General features: G+C 47.4%; 3 protein-coding genes across 7 annotated transcripts in view; 1 reads left to right on the top strand and 2 right to left on the bottom strand.

Annotated features, from left to right (window-relative positions):
- Positions 1 to 15551, top strand: part of BOP1 (BOP1 ribosomal biogenesis factor) — a 35148-nt gene extending 19597 nt beyond the window's left edge. The window contains exons 4-16 of the mRNA XM_066578186.1: positions 7173 to 7327; positions 7463 to 7580; positions 9117 to 9218; positions 9332 to 9544; positions 9651 to 9812; positions 9883 to 9963; positions 10425 to 10494; positions 10637 to 10769; positions 12999 to 13179; positions 13251 to 13539; positions 14533 to 14617; positions 14704 to 14811; positions 14887 to 15551. Of these exons, the coding sequence (XP_066434283.1) occupies positions 7173 to 7327; positions 7463 to 7580; positions 9117 to 9218; positions 9332 to 9544; positions 9651 to 9812; positions 9883 to 9963; positions 10425 to 10494; positions 10637 to 10769; positions 12999 to 13179; positions 13251 to 13539; positions 14533 to 14617; positions 14704 to 14811; positions 14887 to 15040 (1851 nt within the window). The 3' untranslated portion in view covers positions 15041 to 15551. The remainder of the gene's footprint in view (positions 1 to 7172; positions 7328 to 7462; positions 7581 to 9116; positions 9219 to 9331; positions 9545 to 9650; positions 9813 to 9882; positions 9964 to 10424; positions 10495 to 10636; positions 10770 to 12998; positions 13180 to 13250; positions 13540 to 14532; positions 14618 to 14703; positions 14812 to 14886) is intronic.
- Positions 851 to 6127, bottom strand: SCX (scleraxis bHLH transcription factor). The gene is made up of 2 exons (XM_066578203.1): positions 5403 to 6127; positions 851 to 1251 (listed from the first exon to the last, which is right to left on the bottom strand). Exons 1-2 carry the CDS (start codon positions 5907 to 5909, stop codon positions 1213 to 1215), a joined length of 546 nt encoding a protein of 181 aa, XP_066434300.1. The 5' UTR covers positions 5910 to 6127; the 3' UTR covers positions 851 to 1212.
- A 4245-nt stretch (positions 15552 to 19796) lies between the features above and the next one.
- The window catches only part of MROH1 (maestro heat like repeat family member 1), a 53970-nt gene continuing 50479 nt past the window's right edge, over positions 19797 to 23287 (bottom strand). For all 5 annotated transcript variants that reach the window (XM_066578179.1, XM_066578180.1, XM_066578178.1 and 2 more), the window contains one exon: positions 19797 to 20314. In XM_066578179.1, the coding sequence (XP_066434276.1) occupies positions 20229 to 20314 (86 nt within the window). In that variant the 3' untranslated portion in view covers positions 19797 to 20228. The remainder of the gene's footprint in view (positions 20315 to 23287) is intronic.

Here is a 23287-nt window from a genome sequence, read left to right as displayed (position 1 = left end):
CAGGCCCATCTGAGTAAATTTGTGTATTCAGACGGGCGCTGCTTTTTATGTGGACCGATGATGAGCGTAAAAGAAATCATACATGTCCTATTTTGGTTGGTATTCACTGACCAAAATCTCATGAAAGTCTATGGGAACGCTAAAAACGTAGTGAACACGGCAATAACGTACGTACGTTTTGGGTTTTTTTTCTTCTTTTTTACGCATGTTGCCAGGAGATGGGGAGAAGAAAAGTTTGGCCTTCTTGCGGTTTATTTTTATTTATTTATTTTTATTCTTTTTTGCGCCCGTGAAAAACTGCTGACACACAGACGTACAATAACCCCAGACATACGCAGCACAAATGCTTGCAGCACATACATACATATGTAGTGAAATTGTTCCCGTTTTCAGACCAGAATTGCATATGCATGTCTCAATGAGCCTTTGGTGTCCCTGTTTTGGGGGGATCATCACCCTGCTCCCCACGTTACATGGGATGACCATGGAGATGATGTTTTGTGTTCTTTTGTGCCCACCCCCCTCTGTCCTCTGGTTGTGTAGGTCTAGCCTGACCCCATTTTTGGGGTGGCCCCTTATCTTTGTGTCACCCCATGGTGGGCATACTGTACTTTGCCTATATTATGTCCAACACACATGTAGGAAATATGCGTAGATGTAGCAGAGGCGAGTGTGACTCCGATGTGCCCCTATAGGAGATCAGTAAGTGTATATAGCAGTGTGGCCTATGTATATCTGTGCATCTGCCCCAGCACAAGCATGGCTCATAACACCTCATGATGCCCAGCAGTTAGATGACGGGCTCGGCTCTACTACATCTGTATACCAAGGATGAAGCAGAGTGGCCGGCTTAAATAGACAACATCTCTTTTATTGAAGCGACAGACATGACGGATACACGTGGAGGGCTCACAGCCCTCCTGCAGAATACATAGTGTCCTATAAGGGCTGTAGGGTCTCCGCCTCTTCAGTATGACCACCATACATATACATTGATCTGTTGTGCGGTCTCGCCCATGGTGGGGATTTGCCCCTTTGATGCCCATGAGCTCCTTTGGAGAAGGGAAGGTAACCCCCAGAGTGGAGGCTTAAGTCTCTGCCCTTCCCCTGGTCCCAGATGTGTCATCCTGGCTTCCCTTTCGGCACACTGGTCTCTTGCCTGCTGTGTGATTTCAGGGTGTCCGGGGGGTCTGTGCTCCCCCGCAGCCTTCATTAGGTTCTGATGGTCGTCTTCCTCTCCCGATCTTTTCCCTGCAGAGAGAATAAAGGAAAGTATTAATTTCCAGAAACACGTTTCCAATGAGCCCCAATCTTAATGATCACGCCTTTAACTGTGTGCACCGCTCCTCGTCACCTGGGCCTGCAGGGGGAGCTGTTATGTACTCTGGCAGATCACCACAATCACTTGTGTGCACACCCGCTGAGCGACTGTCGTTGTCGCCTAGGCCTTCAGGAGGCGCTGTCGTGTACTCTGGTAGATCACATCCCTCCATGTCCCCTGTGTGCACCCCTCTGAGTAGCTGCTGTTGTCCCTCAGGCTTGCAGGGGGCGCCGTGGTGCTCTGGGCACATCACTATATCGGCCTTTGTCTGGTGGAGGATGAATACGTTATTTTGCAGGAATGCAGTTTCCATGTCTGACGGTGAAATAATATCTGCTACCGGCGCAGAGGAGATTTATTAGAGCTGGGAGCGCGTGAGGAGAAGGGAGGCACGAGCTGGGGGGGAGCTGATAGAGGCGTAATATGACCACACAGAATATAATAAAGTATTACATATCCAGTGTACAGAGTGGGAACCCCAACTGACCTGGAGCATCCCTAAGAGCCAGCGCTACTGCCTACCCCCCGCTATTGTGAGCCAGCGCTACTGCCTATTCTCCCCCGGTATTGTGAGCCAGCGCTACTGCCTATTCTCCCCCGGTATTGTGAGCCAGCGCTACTGCCTATTCTCCCCCGGTATTGTGAGCCAGCGCTACTGCCTATTCTCCCCCGGTATTGTGAGCCAGCGCTACTGCCTATTCTCCCCCGGTATTGTGAGCCAGCACTACTGCCTATTCTCCCCCGGTATTGTGAGCCAGCGCTACTGCCTATTCTCCCCCGCTATTGTGAGCAAGCGCTACTGCCTATTCTTCCCCGGTATTGTGAGCTAGCGCTACTGCCTATTCTCCCCCGGTATTGTGAGCTAGTGCTACTGCCTATTCTCCTCCGGTATTGTGAGCCAGCGCTACTGCCTATTCTCCTACTGCCTACCCCCAAGTAAATAAGTGCTAACTCTACCCTGGTGTAGGAAAGGCTAGTGCTGCTGCCTTCGCCACTGTAGGAAGGGCCAGGACTGCCTGCTATCCTATAGTGAGAGCCAGCAGCTGCCGCCTAGCCCGGTATAGTGAGAGCCAGCAGCTGCCGCCTAGCCCGGTATAGTGAGAGCCAGCAGCTGCCGCCTAGCCCGGTATAGTGAGAGCCAGCAGCTGCCGCCTAGCCCGGTATAGTGAGAGCCAGCAGCTGCCGCCTAGCCCGGCATGATTGAATATTAGGGGTATTGGATGAAGTCAGTGATAGTAATGATGGCGGTATGTCACTTGTGCCCCCTATTTATCACCCTAGAGCATCTCTGTACACTGGGCCACACCTGTCATTCTCCCCTCCCCCCATAAGAATGTACAGAGCCCAGCGCAGGCAAGTGACCCGAGCCCTGGATGTGGCCCACATGGCACTGACCAGATCTGTCCTGAGGTTTGCAGTTGGTGGTGGCTTGGCATTACCCCCTCTATGATATACATCACATGGCACAGCTGCTGTTTGTGGCTCCTGACATTCCTGCTGACGTGACCGCTCTGGTATTTTGTCTATTTCCACATTTTACAATCCACTTAAAAATGGAAAATTTAGGCAAAGCCTCTCGGCGTTTACAAAGCGGTTCTGTGTGAGTATAGCGGTGCGGGCACGCTGCCGCGTGTGAGGCGTCTCCAGCTCCCTGCCAGGGCTCACTCCTCAGCCTCCATCATCTTTATGAGGATTTTGTAAATGTTTAAAAGTCAATAGACTGGAAGAAAAGTAACTGGTGAAAAGACGGCGGTGAGCGCCTATATCGCTGCGACCCAGGGGGGCAGTGCAGATATGGAGGATGCGAGACCCCGACCTAATCCACACGCAGAAGGTGGGGGTCCCTATTATTACATTGTGGGGCAACAGTGAGGAGTGCTGCCCCAGTCTACTGCATAGATGGCCCACATGGAAATTGTATACTGTGGCAGAAATGTGCATAGTGTGTGTAGCCATATATACTACACCTGATACTAAGGAGGGGCAGATTGTAGCCTACAGGACCTGATCCAGTCGCTAATACAGTATATGTACCTGTGATAGTCCAATCATCACTGTGAGGTGTGAGGAGAATATACCTCACCGTGGGGCTTCAAATGTCTGCAGGTATAGACAGATCTACCTCTATAGGGGGACAGTCATGAGGACCTGTAGTAATGCATATATTACTGAGATCTATATGGGGACAATGAGGAGGAGACACTTTTAGTCCTCACCTGTAGTAATGTATATAGTACTGAGATCTATATTTGGGACAGTGAGGAGGAGACACTTCTATCCTCACCTGTAGTAATGTATATAGTACTGAGATCTATAGGGGGGCAGTAAAGAGAGGGAGATATTTCTATCCTCACCTGTATTAATGTATATAGTACTGAGATCTATAGGAGAACAGTGAGGAAACTCTTCTAGTCCTCACCTGTAATAATGTATATAGTACTGACATCTACAGGGTGCAGTGATGAGGGACGCTTTTAGTCCTCGCCTCTAATAATGTATATAGTACTGAGATCTATAGGATGGACAGTGTGAAGGAGACACGTCTATCCTAATCTGTAGTAATGTATATAGTACTGACATCTATAGGAGGACACAAAGGTATAGGAAATGCTTCTGGTACTCACTTTTACTAATGCACCTCAGTACTATATACATGTTACTACATGTGAGGACTAGAAGCATCTCCTCTACCTCTGTGTCCTCCTATAGATCTTAGTACTATATATGTATATTACGACAGGCAAGAATTAGAAATACTATCTCCTCATCACTGCCCTCTATAGATCTCAGTACTATATACAATACTACAGGTGAGGAGGGAAACCTTTCCTCATCCTCCCTGTCCCCCTATACATCTCAGTATTCTATACATCTTTTCCTTTTAGAAAAGTTGGTACTAAATACACTGAGTGTCTCCTCCTCACTGTGTTCCTATAGAACTGATCTCCGTACTATATACATTACTATGGGTGAGGAGAGAAGTTTCATCTCCTCCTCACTCTCCTTCTATAGGTCTCGTTACTATATCTAGAGGAGGACAGTAAGGTGGAAGGGACACTTCTATCCTCATCTGTAGTAATGTATATCGTACTGAGATCTATATAGGACAGTAAGGAGGAGGAGACACTGCTTGTCCTCAGCCTTAGTAATATATTTAGTACCAAGATCTATAGGGTGACAGTGAGAAGATGCTTCTATCCTCACCTGTAGTAAGTAATGCGTTTTATGATACTGAGATCTCTAGGTGGACATATGGAGGAGATGCTTCTTATCTGTAGAAAAGTATATAGTACTGAAGTCTGTCGGGGTAGAGTGAGGAGGAGATGCTTCTACTCCTCACCTGTAGTAATGTATATTGTACTGAGATCTATAGGGGGACAGTAGGGAGGAGGAGGAGACTCTTCAGTCCTCATCTATAGTACTGATGTCTATAGGGGGACAGTGCGGAGGAGGAGACACTTAAATCCTCACCCATGGTAATGTATATAGTGCTGAGATCTATAGGGAGATAGTGAGGAGCAGACATTTCTAGTCCTCACCTTTAGTACTGTATGTAGTACTGGGTTCTACAGGGGGACAGTAAGTAGGAGAAGCTTCTGGTCCTCGCATATAATACTGGGATCTATAGGAGGACAGTAAGTAGGAGAAGCTTCTGGTCCTCGCCTATAGTACTGGGATCTATAGGAGGACAGTAAGTAGGAGAAGCTTCTGGTCCTCACCTATAGTATTGGGGTCTATTGGGTGACAATGTAGTACTTTATATGTGTCTCGAATTACTGTGATGATGGGTCTTGTGCACCTGTTTTCCTTTGGTGATTTATGGCGTTGGCGGTTATGTGCGGGACGTTTAGGAGAAGCATTCCTGGTAATAATGGCTTGAACAACTGGGGAATGTTGATAGTGAGATTATGACTTGTGGTTGGGACCGTCCATTGACTGTCACCTCCCCACAGGTTATCAACTGTGTGTCCCTAGATCTGCGGGATGACACCCGCTGGGTGTATGTGCTGCCCCAAGTGAGGTGGATGAGAAAACCAAACGACGTTGTGGCACATTTTGTGCGTTGGCTTTCGCTACTCACCATTTTCCTCTGGTTGCTGAGGCAGAAGGTGCAGATCTGTTTGGGTTGGCCTTGCTCGGGGTCCCTGTGCTTGGGACTGGCAGTGGTTGGGTGATGCTGGTAGTACGGGGCACTAGTGTGGCAGGGCTGTCCATCTCCACATGTGTCTCCGAGCAGTAGTACATTTCCAAGATGTGAGATGTAGCTAGACGCCAGACGTAGAGTCTCTATTTTGGAGAGTTTGCGGTCCGCGGGCTCCGTAGGGATGAGTGTGCGCAAGGCTGTGAAGGCGGTGTTGACGCTGTTGGTTCGGTCCCTCTCACGGGCGTTGGCCGTATGTCGCTGACGTGGTTCTCTGTGCAGCCGCGGGCACTTTTTATCTCCCATGGCACTGCTACTTGAGTGATGGAAGCCTTTGTCACCACAACCTGAGCTGTCACTGCCGCTGTCATCCTCATCGGAAAGCATACTGATGTCCGGATAGAGAAAGCGGGCAGGAGGGGCATGGCGGAGCATTGCAAAAGACATGATAAAAGCCGCGGGAAGCTGATACTGGAAGATGACCCTTCTTCTACAGACACTAGTGATAGTCTCCACCTGTGCGAAGGACCTTCTTCTTCTGTCCGCTCACTGTATCCTGGTCTGTGTCTCTGCTGCTGCTCTGTCCATCTCTTCCCCCTGGCTTTGCGTCTTCGTATCTCACACGTGTGGAGTGCAGCCGTCTGGCTGAGCTGCAGCTGTGATTGACTTTTTATAGTGACCCTTGAGAGTGAGTCTGGTTCCTCCCTCAGCCGGCAGCAGACACGAGTGAGGGGGGCTCCATCGGAAGCTGGATGAGGGGGGAAGGGAGTCCCCAGACGGCTGTGGGATTTAACAGCCTAGACTGGCCTGTGCTTCTTAACGAGGCACAGCATTAACCCTTATCGCTCCCTCAAATGGTTCATCGTGTCCGTCAGACTTCATAAATCGCCACTGAACTTCACGTAATGTCCGAAGAAGAAATTAAAACTCTTTTTTTTTGTGAACTTTTTGTTCCTCAGGTTGAGTGTTTTGGGTGTGTAGAATGTGTGGCGTTATATCCACACAGTCAGTAATTGTTCCTCATATCTCCTGGACGAGCACAGCAGATATACCCGTATATTCCATGCCATCTATACAATATCTCGTTATTCTCTAGGATCTAAACCCAAAGTTTCTGCTCCAGCTCCTACCTGGTGCCTGGAGTGAGATGGAGTATATCCAGTGCTTGGTTTACTCTATTTACCGATGTCCTCGAGCAGTTGGTTCATGTGGTTCTTGGACCCCTTCTATTAGGCCCTATATATGGTACATCTTTAGCAACTTGGATCTCTCAGGATTACTGGGGAACCATTCAACTGACAGTAGAGAAGCGGCGTAAAACTCTGCTTGGCACTGGCCCGCAGTCCACTTGTTCCCATTTGGCACTAGTTGTAAATTGATTTAACAGTTAGTAGCCCACAATGTGTCACTTCCATCATCCCTCAAAGTAAGACTCGTTACATAGTCAAGCTGAAATATAAGAATCGTGCATGTGTTTTGTGAAATCCATTGGATACCCCGCACATTTCCATGTCTCTGGCTTCCCTAGGTGCCCCGCCGTGTTTCTGGCTCCTACGGCTGCCATGCTGCGTCTCCCCTGACTCTTCCATAACTGTTTTCATGATGTCTGTTGGTTCTTGTCATTGGATTTGTGTAGAGACTAAGTGCAGAATGTGGAGAAGCTGTCTCATTATAACCGGTTACTTCTCACCCGGCGATGTTTTTGGACAGGACATCAGGAACACCGTTGGAAATATCCCTATGGAATGGTACAAGGATTTCCCTCACATCGGGTACGACCTCGACGGGAAAAAGATCTTCAAACCGCTGAGAGATAAGGACCAACTGGAGGAATTTCTGGACAAAATGGAGAATCCAGATTACTGGTGAGTACGGCCAAAGGTCAGTCACTTGAGTGTTTCACACTCCTCATTTCTCAGCATGGAGCAGACCCCATCATCCATACAGTCTGTTAAATTGGAGAGGTGTTGGAATCACTTTTATTGTCCATCTTTATACAGGCGTACTGTTCACGATAAGAAAACTAGTCAGGACATAAAACTGACTGATGAGCAAGTGGATTTGGTTGACCGGTTGCAACGAGGACAGTTTGGAGATGTGAAATTTGACCCATACGAGGTACGTGAACAATCTCTCAGGTCCTGGCAAAACTTAGTTAGGCTTATGAGCCAGGCCCCAAATTAACCTGCCAACAGCCAACTCTGCAGGGTTGAGTCTGCACTGCAGCCAGGGATGGACGAGCCTGGCCTCACATGTAGCTAGCAGCTTCTGCTGCCCCTGGCAGTTAGATTAGTTTTACCCAACTCCTGTCCACTTTTTATGTCCTACTCCTCTGATGGTCAAAGCAGCCCACCCACCACTAGTCACAGAAGGGCCCCTTCACTGCTCTGGATGTCACAGCATCTCCTTCTCAGTAGTCACATCAGCCCCTTTTACGACTCCAGTAGTCACAGCATTCCCTGTACTTGATTAGTAATCACAGTAGTCCAGTAGTCATAATAAAATAGTATGATAGACTGAAAAAAGACATATGTCCATCTAGTACAGCCTATTATACCCCCTTTCCCTCACCGCCACATGTTGATCCAGAGCAAGGTTAAAAAAAACCCCAATGAGGTAGCAGCCAATTTTTCTCATTTAAGGGGAAAAAAATTCCTTCCCGAAGTCTGGCAATTGGAATAATCCATAGATCAACAACCCTTTTTACTTCTCGAGTAGTCATAACATTTCCCCTACTTTATCATTAGTCGCAGTAGACCCAGCAGTTCCCCCTACTTCATCAGTAGTCACAGCTATCTCTACAGTGCCAAAACTACTTTCCAAGTATTCGCAGTAGTCCACTTCATCTCCCTATTAGTTACTGCAGTCCACTGTTTTCTTAGTCCTAAGAAGGTGCAGGGGCTGCTGTGACTACTATGGAGGTGTAGTGATGAAATTTATAAAAAAGTAAAAAATGCTCCTGCGCTGCCTCAACACTCAAACGGGCTTGACAATAGAAATATTGTCTAAAAAGGTTTATTAAATAAACCTTTTTAGACAATATTTCTATTGTCAAGCCCGGTTGATTGCTGAGGCAGCGCAGGAGCATTTTTTACTTTTTTATAAATTTCATCACTGCACCGTGGGTCCAATCTAGTATTGGACACAGAAGCCCTGCAGCGGACTCCGGCAACCAGGGGACCTGGTCGACGCCAGAGGAAAAGATCCTACAGAGATCTGATAAGCAGACTTGGACATGGAGGTGTTGGTGGGACTCCTCTCCACAGGAGTTTCCACCATACACCGGGTGAGTCCCATTTATTTTATTTCATTCACATTTTGTAATATTGACACCCTAAAGAACTCTCCAAGTTAGCCATTTGAAGCGCCTCCCTGATCATTTTTTATGTTACTATGGAGGTGTAGGCTGCTTTTTAAGACTTCTTGGAGAGGAGTAATGGAAGAGTGACAGCAACTACTGAGAAAGTAAAAGGGACTATTGTGATTACTAAAGTCGGGATAGGAGTGCTTTTCCAGTGAGCAGTTTTCCCCCATTTTTCCTAGTCATGAAAACGAAACCCTTCACTTCTCCAGTAGTTACAGCAGTTCCTGTCCACATTTCCATTACTTTTCTACATATGCAGTTATATCAGATTCCATTTCTACTTCTTGCAGCCGTCTGTGGATTTCTTTACGCATGAGACCATGATCCATCCAGTCACCAACCGACCAGCAGACAAGAAGAGCTTTATTCCATCCCTGATTGAAAAGGAGAAGGTAATTTCACATTTTACTTCCTGGTGATTGCATAGTTTTCTATTGGCTAAATTATCTGTACTGCCTCCCGGCCACTGCTGCTGCTGAACATTATTGATATTTTTTGCTTCTAGGTTTCTAAGTTGGTTCATGCCATTAAGATGGGCTGGATACGACCACGGAAGCCTCGAGATGACACCCCAACTTACTATGACCTGTGGGCTCAAGAGGATCCGAACGCCATACTGGGGAGGCACAAAATGCACGTTCCTGCTCCGAAACTGCGACTCCCTGGACATGAAGAATCCTACAACCCCCCTCCGGAGTACCTGATGACCGAGGAGGAGGTGCGACTGTTTGATTGTGTGCAGTTGGGGTGGTAGTTACAGTATGTACTATGTGCTACCCACCATGAGGCTTCTTCATGTCTGGTGTCTCTTCCTTTCTCTCTAGAAATTGGCTTGGGAGCAGCAGGACCCTGAAGACCGGAAGCTGACCTTCCTTCCTAAGCAGCACACTTCCCTGCGCATCGTTCCTGCATACTCCCGCTTCATACACGAGAGATTTGAGCGCTGTCTGGACCTCTACTTGTGTCCTCGGCAGAGGAAGATGAGGGTAAGTGGCCGCCATATGTGAGTGCTGCATTTCCAGGAATGACACTCATATGTCTTCTTATATCAACTAGGTAAATGTAGATCCCGAGGATCTGATCCCTAAACTGCCGAAACCCCGAGATCTGCAACCGTTCCCCACTACTCAGTCCATGGTGAGTCCATAATCCACCCTGCCGTACCTCTCATTGAGACTCTGAGCTTGTCTTTCTCTGTTCAGTCACTCCTGTCTTCTACAGGGGTTGCCTGCCATCTCTCCTATTCCCTACCTTCCAGCTTGCCTTTTCTGCCCGTCGACTGCCTGTCATCTGCCTTCTTTGACTGGCACCCACCTTCCTATCTGCCATCTCCCCTGTCTTCTCTGCCCATCACCTGCCTGCCTTTTCTGCTTTGCACCTTGCCCTCCTGCCTGCCTGGCGCCTTGCTGCCTCACCTGTAATGTATGGTCTTCGCTATTCTTTTGCCTTTTTTCTCACCTCCACTTCCTTTCTCCCTGATCTTTCTTGCTTCTCGCGCCTTGTTTTCTCTGGTCTCCACTGCCACTTTAACACCTGTCCTCTCCTCTCTTGCCCCTCTCTTTGCTCCTGATTGTTCTCCCCATTGCTTTCCCCTTCAGGTTTACTGTGGGCACACAGATCTTGTGCGCTGTATCAGTATCTGTCCATCCGGTCAATGGATTGTCTCAGGTATGTGGACTTGGCACTTATAGAGACATCTACTCTAAATGGTGTGGCACGCTGAATCCTCTCTGTACCCCACCTCCAGTTTCTGGGGGGGGGGGGGGGGGGGCAGTTGTACACAGGGTGACCCTGCTGTTTTCTCTGTTAGGCTCTGACGACTCCACACTCAGATTCTGGGAAGTTTGTACTGGTCGTTGTATGAAAACTGTTCATCTGGATGGAGCCATCAAAAGTGTGAGCTGGAACCTGAACCCTTCAATGGTGCTGGTGGCTGCATGTGTGTGAGTATCTCCAGACGTCTAACCACAATCATACAGTCTGTATATAGTTGTGATAGAAATCTGCCACCACCTTAATAATAAGCTTTATATAGCGCCAACATATTCCACAGCACTTTGATTTTCTTTATACATGTACACCTGAGATGTAGACATTATAAAGTAACAAACTGATAATTCAACCAAGATGTGAGAGAGACCTGGGAGGTTCGGATTATGGAGGAGGTTAGTGTAAGGTCATTAGCAGAACGAAGAGCACGAATAGAGTAATAGCCAGGTGACGGAGGAGATATAGGGAGGTGCAGCACTGTGGAGAGCTTTATGAATGAGAGAGATCAGTAGAAGTTGTATTCTGTAGTGCATGGGCAACCAGTGCAATGACTGGCACAGGGTGGGCACAATGGTGTAGGACAGAAAGAGGAGTCCGGCTCCTGCATTTAGGATGGATTGGAAAAAGGAGAATTTAATGAGAAAAAAAATCGATCAGGAGTCAAGATGGGAACAGAAATGGGCAAATTCTGGAGATGTTTTTCTGGAGCAGGTGACTCGAGTGTGTATCTAAGACCCCTGCTGAATTGTTAATGACCAGAGTGCTTTGGGCCTAAAGGACCAGATTCTTTTTAACGTTTTTAGAGCCCTATATTTTTTTAATCTTGGGTTACCAAAAACTATTTTTGCTGTGTTTTTTTTGTGAGATATAGGCCACCTGCAGACGGCCTCGCAGCGGGACCCGAGCCCCTGCAAGGACCAGTGCGGCGCTCAACTCTCCTGCGGCTCCGGCTCTTGATGTGCGTATTGTAATGCAATCCTATGCAGGCGTGTGCAGGCGGAAATTCTGCGGGAAATCCTGCCGCAGAATTTCTGCGCGTGTTTAAGGCGGCATAGAGATTTTTTTTTCAATGCCGCTTTTTTTTTGTGTGTGTGTAAAAATAATTTTAAAAAATAAATAAATTTATAAAAAAAATAATATATATATATAATTTGTATATTTATGCTAAATTAAAGTACTGCACTGGGTTCCCCATTTTGTTTCAGGAGTTTTGATATATAACTTTAGTCTCCTTTTACAGGGCAGATTATAGTGACAGTTTAAGTTGATGTGGCTGGTGTGTTTTTGTTTTGTTTTTTGTTTATTTAAATGTGTATTTTAATCTCTTATTTTTTTTTCTTCTTTCTGCACATCTTTTTAACATATATGTCCCCTATGATGTCATATAAGACCTCTTGGGGACATTCGCAGTATAATTTTATTTATTTTTAATCCTTATTTCAGTTTTCCACTGTGATTGCAGCATCCATAGGAGCCCAAAGGCTAATTTACACGCAACGATTATCGCCCAAAATTCGTCCAAACGACGGCTTTTGAGCGATAGCCGTTGTGTGTAAATGTGTGCCCATCATGCACTTCCCGTACACTCTTTGTCCATCGTTGAGTTCAGCTCAGCATAAAATCCATCGTCCTTGATAAGCGGGACGGCACGCTGTGTTCTCTGCGGGCAGTGCTGATAGCATTGTATGCAATCTGCTGTCTGGGGCAGAACAAAAGCAATGTGTTTAGAGAACAGACCACCCGTTATTCTCTAAATACATACAAATGAAGCTAGTTAGCTACTAATGGGCTGATTAGCCCATTAGTACGTAATGCAAAATGATCGCTCAAAACTGTCAGTTTCTGATGAATTTTGAGCGATCATCTTTGCATGTAAATGGGCCCTAAGTTACAAGGAAAAGCATTTTTTCCCCCTGTAACTTAGTCAGTGGCAGAGTTGGGCTGGGGTCTGCTATGCCAGGTTTGGATCCCATAGAGGAAATGACGCTGTCACTACCTCTTTTCTCTACATGGTGCTCAGAGAGAAGGCAGAAGCGGTTGTCAACAGGTTTTGTCTTTTCCTCCAATTCCTGCTACATTGAATCCTGAACCATGTTTTTACTATCAGGCAGGATTAAAGCCCAGGACCCGTATGCGTGCGTGCGTGTCGTGCACACTCTATACAGCGTCCGTACAAGCAACAGGATTAGTATATGTAAATATGAATGTTTAGGGGCCATGCACAAGGCCATAACTTACAGCTTGTATTATGCTCCGGAGCTGCACTCACTATTCTGCTGGTGTTTTGTTGGAAACCGCAACCTAATAAGGCTGTTGCTGGTCAGAGGTGTGTCTGTTTGTCCTCATCCAAGTTCCTCCAGACATCAGACCGGTTTAAGTCACATATTGATTGTTTTCCTCAGGGAACGTTCAGTCGTCATCCTGAACCCCGGCCTTGGAGACCGTCTTCTTTGTAGTTCTACAGATCAATATATTGAAGGGTACCAGCCACCTGAGGAGCAGAACCAGCAGCCAGTAACCTGGGTGGTAGCAGAGGGGGCAGATTATGAGCAGGGACTGCGGCTCCGGATTCACCATGAGAAGGTAGATATCTCCATGATGGTATATGTACTCTGTGGTCTCTCCAGCGTCTAACGGTTTGTCCCTCCCTGCAGGCAGTGAAGCAGGTTACATGGCACGGTCGTGGGGACTATTTTGCAGTAGTTCTTCCAGATAATGGGAACGCTCAGGTTCTCATACATCAGCTCAGCCGCAGACGTAGCCAAAACCCGTTTCGCAAAAGCAAAGGTCTAGTCCAGCGAGTCCAGTTCCACCCCACCCGCCCGTTCTTCTTTGTGGCTACACAGCGATCTGTAAGAGTCTACAATCTGCTGAAGCAGGAGCTGACCAAAAAGTTGCTTGCCAACTGCAAGTGGATCTCCAGCATTGCCATACACCCCGCAGGTGAGCATGGGAGGGGAGGATGATGAGATCAATACCGGACACGTCATGTATCGCTAGTGCGTACATGAGACACAGTACACCGTCTGCCCACTGTGTGTCGGGCACATTCGCATAAGATAAATGGATTTTGTAAATCATGGCTGCCATTCTCCAGTCAGTCAGTGTGCACACTGTAGCTAGTTCTCGTATCTCAGCGGTTAATATAAAGTTATGTTCACACGTGGAGGAAAATGTCTTTCTTGACTGGTCACAAAAAGGCAGTTAGCGTTATGCCACGCAAAGCAAAAAAATATCTAACCGCCCTCTGATGGGATTCATAAGTACAAACAGTAAGTTCGCAACAGACCTGCGCTTGTGACCAGGATTAGCTGAACATGGCTGCTTTCTTTCAGAAATGGCAGTACACATGCCCATGGGTTATCTGTGGTATTGCAGCTCCGCCTCATTCATTGGAGTCAAGCTGCAGTGCCAGGCACAACCTACGGAGAGGTGTGGCACTGTTTCTGGAAAAAAAAGCAGCCATGTTTAGTATATCTAATTCTTGACTATCTGCTTTAAACTCCAAGAAAAAAACAAAACGTTAATTCCTTGTGCAGGCGTGAAGGGTGGACCATGACACCTGTTTAGTGCTTTTTGAATCTGTCATGCTCTACCTCTGCGCTAGGTGTAACACAATGTCAGTATATGCCGGATATATAGGGGTCCTCTTGCTTGGAGTACAGAGGTTATTTCTCTCATTGTGCTCTTAGCCTAACGCACATCTGCTGAGGTATAAGGACATACGGTTCACCTGTCCGCACGCAGCCAAGCCCCACCCACTTGAAGTGGCCAGACGATTTTGCTGTAGGATCGTGCAGCCATTGGCCACCATGGATGAGCGTGGCTTTGGCCACGTGTGATGCTGACTGTCCTCGCCCTTATACTACGCAGTTTGCAGAGCGCTCTCCAGTGTAAGAGGTCAACGCAGTCACTTTAGATGTTCTCTCTTCCCAGGCGACAATCTGATTTATGGCAGTTACGATTCTAAACTGGCCTGGTTTGACATGGACCTTTCCACAAAACCTTACAAGGTCCTCAGGTATGGTTCATTAGTAACAGTCTGTGGTCTTGTTATGGGGCGTTCAGCTTGTGGAGCCACCACTGAGATGTGTTGTTGTTTTACAGACATCATAAGAAAGCTCTTAGGGCTGTGGCTTTCCACCGGCAGTACCCACTCTTCGCCTCTGGATCAGATGATGGCAGCGTCATTGTATGTCATGGCATGGTCTACAAGTAAGTGCGATGCTTCCTCCGTGGCTGTGTACACTCTATGGGTGGGCTTCTCTGACCTGTCCCTTTGTCATACAGTGACCTCCTGCAGAATCCTCTCATTGTACCCGTGAAAGTTCTCAGAGGACACGAGATCACCCGAGACCTGGGCGTCTTGGATGTCATCTTCCACCCTACACAACCATGGGTCTTCTCTTCAGGAGCTGATGCTACCATCCGACTCTACACGTAACCAGAGATGGACCGGCCTTCCACAAAACCCCAGAAGTGCCAGTCACTGTTCTTCTACCTGGGAAGTGGCACCTGGTATAATGGTGCCCTCCTTCCTGTATATACACTTCTGCATAACTGCATCAGCCAGAAGTCTTGTTTTATAATAAAACTTATTTTGGCTTCATGTTAGCAGCAGGCCCCAAGTCTGTAAATAGCCTGCTCGTGGTGCATCATGAAGGTGCTGTGGTGTAGGGGTGGGCACGAGCCTGTGTTTTTCCATAAAAATGTGCATGTTCATTATCGCTGTGTGTAGAAGAATACGTTTGAGAAAAGTCTGAATGTGAGCAACTCTTACAACATGGAAGAAACTTTAATTGGAACATTCAACTATAAGAACTTTAAACCATCACCACTCATGGGACGCGTGAAGTACTGACATAAGCGGTGAAGGCGAAAAAAAAAACTGCAAAATGTTGAGTAGATAAGACTGCAGTGAGGTGGCGTTAATAAAAGTCTCCGCTGTTAACTGATTCCAGCTCTGTAATATCGGGGAACGTTAAGGATTCCTGTTATGTTCATAGCTATAGAGTGCTCAACCTGTGTAAGATCCTGTAGTGCAGCGCTCCTGGTGCAGCATTCTGACTAATGGAAAAGTGGTAACTTAACTAGTACGTCATCCCGACAGCATGGTAATCAAACTGTTGTAGGAAATTCACTCGTTTTCTATTCTTTCTACAAGATTTCCATCAAGATACTTAAAAGCTCAGCTATAAAGAAAGGGAGGCCGACTATAGTGAGACCAGATGCTGTCTTGGCCCTGGCTAAGGTCTGTGGTAGGAACAGGTGCTTGTTTCCTCACCATTTTCAAGGTCATGGCTTACTTCCCCGAATGGAGACATTCTTGTTTTTCATCAAAGATTGAAAATCTGCTCCAACCCGGTCCCACTTGTGAGGAGTGACTAAAAAGTTCTCGGCCCAACACTCTTCCTGAAATGAATGCAAAATTTGGTCATTGTTGAGGTGAAATGTCTTCTTTTATAGTCCTACCTCCTAATGTTCGGGATAGTAGCACTCATTTTTCTTTTTTCCACATCACTACAAAAAAAAAGGCACGGCCGAAAAACGTGGACTTCAGCAGTGAACGGTGAGGCATCATGATGTTCCTGTCCATGCAGAATAAAACACCAAAAGGAAATTCATGATGGAAACATTAGGTAACCAACGCCCATTCTACTGCAGACATTATATGCCAACTTTCAGCAGGGTGAATTTTTCACCCAAGATGCTGAAAGATTGGGAGAACCATCACAAGTTTCAACATCTGAAACTGTTTGCTTTGATAAGATGGTTTTAGAAGAAGGGTGAATCTCCCTGAAGGCAGTAGCTGAGACACTGCAACTATCCTAGGTACGTGCTTGGAGTGTAATTCATGAACAGTTGGATACATGCAAACTTTCAGCCAAGTGGGTGCCAGAATGTTTGAACTCTGGCCAGAAGCGCACACAAGTGAGCACTTCCAAGGTGAAGCGTTTTGAGGAAGCCAGTGCTAATCTTTTGGAACGACTGGTAACTGTTGGTAAAACTTTGTTGCACCACTATGATTCTTAGACCAAACCATAGTCCTCACAGTGGTGGCACTCTGGATCTCAAGATATTGAAGTCAGTACGAAAGGTTAGGGGCATCATTTTTGGGATAGCACAAGTATTTTATTAACACTGTCTTCAGAAGGGCCAAACTGTCAATGCTGAATACTACCGTCACTTGCAGTAAGCTGCAAGAAGTAGTGCTTCTACATCAGGACAAGCGCTCCTTCGTACAAGGCTGCCAAGACAATGCATCTTTTGAAGGGGACTTCATGCATAGACCATCCACCCTACTCACCGGACCTTACCCCCATCAGACTATTACCCATTTCCAAACCTAAAGAAAATCTTTAAAGGAGATGTCCCGCGCCGAAACGGGTTTTTTTTTTTTTTAACCCCCCCCCCCCCCCCGTTCGGCGCGAGACAACCCCGATGCAGGGGTTAAAAAAACCACCCGCACAGCGCTTACCTGAATCCCGGCGGTCCGGCGTCTTCATACTCACCTGCTGAAGATGGCCGCCGGGATCCTCTGTCTTCATGGACCGCAGGGCTTCTGTGCGGTCCATTGCCGATTCCAGCCTCCTGATTGGCTGGAATCGGCACGTGACGGGGCGGAGCTACACGGAGCCCCATAGAGAAGAGGAGAAGACCCGGACTGCGCAAGCGCGGCTAATTTGGCCATCGGAGGGCGAAAATTAGTCGGCACCATGGAGACGAGGACGCCAGCAACGGAGCAGGTAAGTATAAAACTTTTTATAACTTCTGTATGGCTCATAATTAATGCACAATGTATATTACAAAGTGCATTAATATGGCCATACAGAAGTGTATAGACCCACTTGCTGCCTCGGGACAACCCCTTTAAGGGAAGCAAGTTTTTGAATAATTCACAGGTGTCAGCAGCAACAGTAGTTTTCAGTGACCAAGCATTCCAGTTGTTTTTAGAAGGACTGGAGAAACTTCAGAAATGATATAACAAAATGTGGTGGCATTCAGCATACTTTCCTTGAAGTTCATTAAAGGTTTGATTCCTCGAAACTCATACTGTTCTTGTTTGGGCTGCAAATTTTTCAGCCCCTTCTAAATTGTATGAAAACCCCTTAGTTGTATGAGGAGGACCAGTTCAAGACCAGTTTGCAGCCTCTTGCTAGAACCAAGATTGTTTACTCTTAGCCTGGAATCACATGATCATATTTGCGCAGCAATGCAGAGTGAATAGAACCCATTGATTTCAATGAGTTTGTTTGCATGCAAGTCTTGTGTGCGCAATTGCATTACACCGAAAAAAAATACACAGCATGTTCTATGTTCCTGCACATTTGCAGGGAACAACAACATACTAAACTAATTGGCCATTTCAATGTACTGGACCATGGCTGCGAGGGTTTTTGTGCGAAAGAAAAAAAAAGCAGCAATGGTTGATGCGCAAAAATATGGTGCAAATGTGCATACGCTTGTGTGAATCTGGCCAACAGATTTTTTTTTTTTAAAGAGTGAGAAAAGGAAATAGAAATATTCTAAAGAGCAGTAAAGGCATCATCAGGTTTTGTGGAAATTGTATGTAAAAGCATCTGGAGAGCAGGTGAAATGTCCACTTTAGCTCTACTGCTGTCATACACTTGTGGATACAGCTCTGAGAGCCGTAACAGTCAACTAGGGGACCGAGCTGTCAGCATTTCAATGGAAACCATGCACACCGTTATGGTGCACTTGTTGGTGTACGTGGACCTACTAAACATTGTTCTTAAAAAGGTATGTCTTGCAGTGGCAGAACTACTGCTAGGACCTCTTTAAATGGGCTTTAGACAAAAAAGCCAGACCTGCACCCTCTCAACAGAAGCACAGAGAATTATCACAGAGTGTTTTAGACAATAGATTGAAACTACAAGGACAAACCAAGGACAAGTGCACACTGCAGATCCAGATTACGCCCTGACCGTAGTGGGTGACCCTGCGTACCTGTCCTCTTCGCTGGCATCCGCAAAGTCCTGTCTTCTAGTGGCTTCTCTGTACTGCGGATGGTCTGCAAGGTTTGCCGTCGGACATGCATAGTACAGATTTTTAAAAAATGTTTTTTCTTTAAACTCCTGCTTTTCCTGTGGATCGGATGGCCTTGATTGACTTCACTGTAAGCTGTCTGTGAGAACCGCAGTAAAATGGATCATGCCACGATTTTTCATCCGGGAGTAGAAACTGCAATTGGTTTCCACTCGGGTGCATGAAGAATCATTTTTTTCATAGTGTGCTATAAAGGGTTATTGCTGTGGAATTTGGAGGCAGATGCCCATTCCAGATTACACAACAAAAATCTGCCTGTGTGTATAAGGCTCAAGTGTGAACAGCAATGTACCGCCACCTAAAGATTAGCTCTTTTATTGCTCGTGCCCCTGTTCCACGGATGATTCCCATTTTCCCAAGTGAATGAGCTGGTGTCGTCCTTACCAGTACGAGCACAATTCTCGTTGAACGATCAGTGTTTAAACTGCCCGACAATTGAACGAGCCGACGTCTATTTGTATGCCGGGTGCAACTGAATGACTAGTGAGAACATCACAAGTTCTTGTTCGACATTCAATCGTTGCCTGCGCTCAAACAAACGAAACTGAATGATAATACTTCAGTCTAAACGTGCAGCATAAGGAAGTGCTGATCAAACCATAGAACTACCTCCAGCAGATCTCTGGGTCTTCCTTGTGATGCCTCAGCTACAGTTTCCAAGAGGCAGATCCTGATGAAGAGTCTTCCAGATGAAGCTTTGACCACAAGATAACGGCTGCAGCATCTCATGGAATTAGTACAAGTTTGTCACATCTCCTTCAACAGTGTTCTACACGTAGGGTCTCCATCTCAGTCCTGGGGCGTGCGGTCTTGTAATATCTTCGATTTAGGTTTGAAGAACGGCTGCTCGAGCTGGAACTACAGTTGAGGGCCTACTATAAAAAAGCCATTCTGCTGCATTAATTTCACTGCAATTATTTCCTATAGGATGTAAAGCCACAAATGACCTTGTAACCATCACCATTCTTTAATATTTAGAATTTCTATGATAGTTGGAGGTCACTTGCACCTTTCCCCTCCAATTTAAAATCCCAACCTCTTCTGGCCATGGAGTAGCCACCCTAAATCCATTGTGATGCCACATTGCACAACACACCCAAGAACTGATCAGGAGTTAATACGCAACTCAGTCATAGTGAAAATAATTGTCATGTTTTCTGATGCTCCTAAAGCTACAACAATAGAAAAGCCCCATCAATCTGAAATATACAGAAACGTGGATGCAGCCAAATATACACAACCCCACCATGGACAAGGAACCTACACAAAACATGGAGATGGACAGCAGGTGCGAGAGCTCAGAGCTGGAGCGATGCCTCCCGACACCTGCCACCCACAAAGTATTGCAGAAAGTTCATGACCGACCTAAAACCAATGGTTTCCACCTGGCGGAAACTAGGCAAGGCCGTAAGTCCATCTTAACAAATCCAGGATAGAACACAAGGCTGACGAAACTGGTGACGCGACATGCTGGTGATACTGGGGGAAGATCGGACTGTGCTAGTATAAAGCTTGGACCATAGCTCAGAGGAGCAGCCTGAATCATTGTGTTCTGCCCTCCGACATCAGATGAACTTCACCAAGCGGCCCATGGTCTCTGAAGCTTTAATGCGCACAGACGGGACGGGGTCCTTTAGCAAGATGATGAGCGCTGGAGAAAAAAAAAAACGGAAAAACAGTCAACAAGGAGATTCTGCCATAAAGATAATCTACTCCAAAAGAAGAGGTGGCCATAAGAAGTGTAGAAAACCATGAGGCTGCACTACTGAGAGAAATCAGGGGCATTATTATCGAAAAAGGTGGATCCGACACTGAAACCCAAGGATTAGAAAACATCTCTATTTCAAACCGAATTAACAATTTATGACTGCAGACCGCGCTGCGAAAGAACATGATGTACAGCACTCGAAATGTGTAGGCAATTTTCTTCATGCCTGCATTGATGAATTTTTAATGCAGTTCTAAATAAAAGGTGGCTTTTAAATTTTGGTGCTGGATTTACCTTTTTCTATGTGGCATTACACATCTGGACCGAACTCAGTTCACTCAAACGCGTGCACGGATTATACCCTTTTTCTGCTGCGGACACTGAGGAGCGAGCAATTTAATTATTTACTTATGGAGAGTTGGTGTGGATGGGAATCACCATCCTCATCTACATCCTGCCTGTGGACACCAATGTGGATCAGGTGTCTCTCAGTAGTGCAGTCTCAGGCTTTGGGCCCGCAATTTCAGGGGATTGTATCAAACAAGATTACAAACTGGTTTTCACATCCTAAGGCTGCATTCCCACGAACGTATATCGGCTCGGTTTTCACGCCGAGCCAATATACGTTGTCCTCGTGTGCGGGGGGGTTGGAGGATGGAAGAGCCAAGAGCAGGAACTGAGCTCCCGCCTCCTCTCCGCCCCTCTGCACTGTTTGTGATGGGGGAGGGGCGGGGCTAATTCTCAGAACTTAGCCCCGCCCTGCCTCTCCCCATTGCAAATAGTGCAGAGGGGCAGAGAGGGGGCGGGAGCTCAGTTCCTGCTCCTGGCTCTTCCATCCCCCCCCCCCCCCCCTGAGCCGATATATCTTCGTGGCAATGAAGCCTTACTGTTCACTAAAGGGTCTCCATTAAAGAGTACCTGCACTTTCAGAAAACTTTTGACATGTCCTAGAGACACATAAAGTATTGATTAGTGTGCGTCCTGCTGCTAAGACCCCTACTGATTGCTAGAATGAGAGGGCAGCAGTGCCCACCCGAACTCGGTGCCCCCTCGGCTATGTTAGATCATTTTTGTCTGCTTCTGGCAGGTGAAGACTGCCTCCTAGAGGTGGATAGGACAGAAAGGGTTACTAACATTAGGGCGCTGCCTCTCTAGTACTCATCCTGTCTATACACATCTGATAGTTTTTCCCTATATAACCATCCTATTACATATAGATTCTCCATTTTTTCTTTTCCTCATGGACGCCCCTTTCCAACTCTTTGTGTTGGGGATTTGGCTGTGTATAGCGCTCCCCCTGTCTCTCCTATTAACCCCCCCACACAACACACTGGCGTGGGGCCCGGCTCGCTCTCTTTGGGCAGCGTTACTTCCAGTAGCTGTTTACATGGGACCCTATGGGAAGCTCTCAGAGATCCGTCTGCACGTTAGCAGGACAGACAGCCTAATGAGATCACTGTGCTTCCTCCTGCCCCCACAGTCAAAGCGAGGGGTTCCCCGGGGATGGAGGAGCAGGTTACACAGCTGTAAATCTCCTTATCCTGGAAGCTGCTCAGCTGATCCCAGCAATAGAGGAAGGAAAACAGCAGCGTTCCCGGTAATCAGACACAGGCCATAAAGATGAATGATGAAGCCTCAGTGCCTGCATTTACCACCAAATCCTGCTCCAAACAGCAACTAGATAATAAAGGACATGGCAAAGCAGCGCCCCCAACAGGCAACATAAGTTGCTGCTGGATGACAACGATTAGTCAGTGAGAATTAGTAGAATGTGTACAATTATAGTTAGCACAGAGTAGATTTCATAAACTAATCGACCCTATATATCATTTAACCTCTTATCTGCTACTTTTATGTCCTAGAACAGAAGCAGATCCAGTGTAGAAAGGCAGCAAGGACACAAGTCAGAGGCGGGCCCAATGCAAAATAGGAGGCAAGTCAGAGGCGGGCCCAGTACAGATGGGGAGGGAGGAAGCAAGTCAGAGGCGGGCCCAGTACAGACTGGGAGGGAAGACGCAAGTCACAGAGTGAGAGGCGAGCCCATTACAGATGGGGAGGGAGGACGCAAGTCAGAGGAGGGACCAGTACAGACGGGGAGGGAGGACACAAGTCAGAGGTGGGCCCAGTGCAAAATAGGAGGCAAGTCTGAGGCGGGCCCAGTACACACGGGGAGGGAGGCCACAAGTCAGAGGCGGGCCCAGTACAGACGGGGAGGGAGGACGCAAGTCAGAGGCGGGCCCAGTACAGATGGGGAGGGAGGACGCAAGTCAGAGGCGGGCCCAGTACAGACGGGGAGGGAGGACGCAAGTCAGAGGCGGGCCCAGTACAGACGGGGAGGGAGGACGCAAGTCAGAGGCGGGCCCAGTACAGACGGGGAGGGAGGACGCAAGTCAGAGGCGGGCCCAGTACAGACGGGGAGGGAGGACGCAAGTCAGAGGCGGGCCCAGTACAGACGGGGAGGGAGGACGCAAGTCAGAGGCGGGCCCAGTACAGACGGGGAGGGAAGACGCAAGTCAGAGGCGGGCCCAGTACAGACAGGGAGGAAGGACGCAAGTCAGAGGCGGGCCCAGTACAGACGGGGAGGGAGGACGCAAGTCAGAGGCGGGCCCAGTACAGACGGGGAGGGAGGACGCAAGGCAGAGGTGGAGTCAGTAAAGAGTGTGAGGAAGGACACAAGTCAGAAGCAGACCCAGTACAGATGGGAAGGGAGGACGCAAGTCAGAGGCAGGCCCAGTACAGATGGGAAGGAAGGACGCAAGTCAAAGGCGAGCCCAGTACAGATGGGAAGGGAGAACACAAGTCAGAGGCGAGCCCAGTACAGATGGGAAGGGAGGACACAAGTCAGAGGCGGGCCCAGTACAGACGGGGAGGAAGGACGCAAGTCAGAGGCGGGCCCAGTACAGACGGGGAGGGAGG

Source organism: Eleutherodactylus coqui, chromosome 9 (genome assembly GCF_035609145.1).
Source record: "Eleutherodactylus coqui strain aEleCoq1 chromosome 9, aEleCoq1.hap1, whole genome shotgun sequence".
NCBI classification, from domain to species: Eukaryota; Metazoa; Chordata; class Amphibia; order Anura; family Eleutherodactylidae; genus Eleutherodactylus; species Eleutherodactylus coqui.
This window is presented reverse-complemented; position numbering and strand designations above follow the sequence as displayed.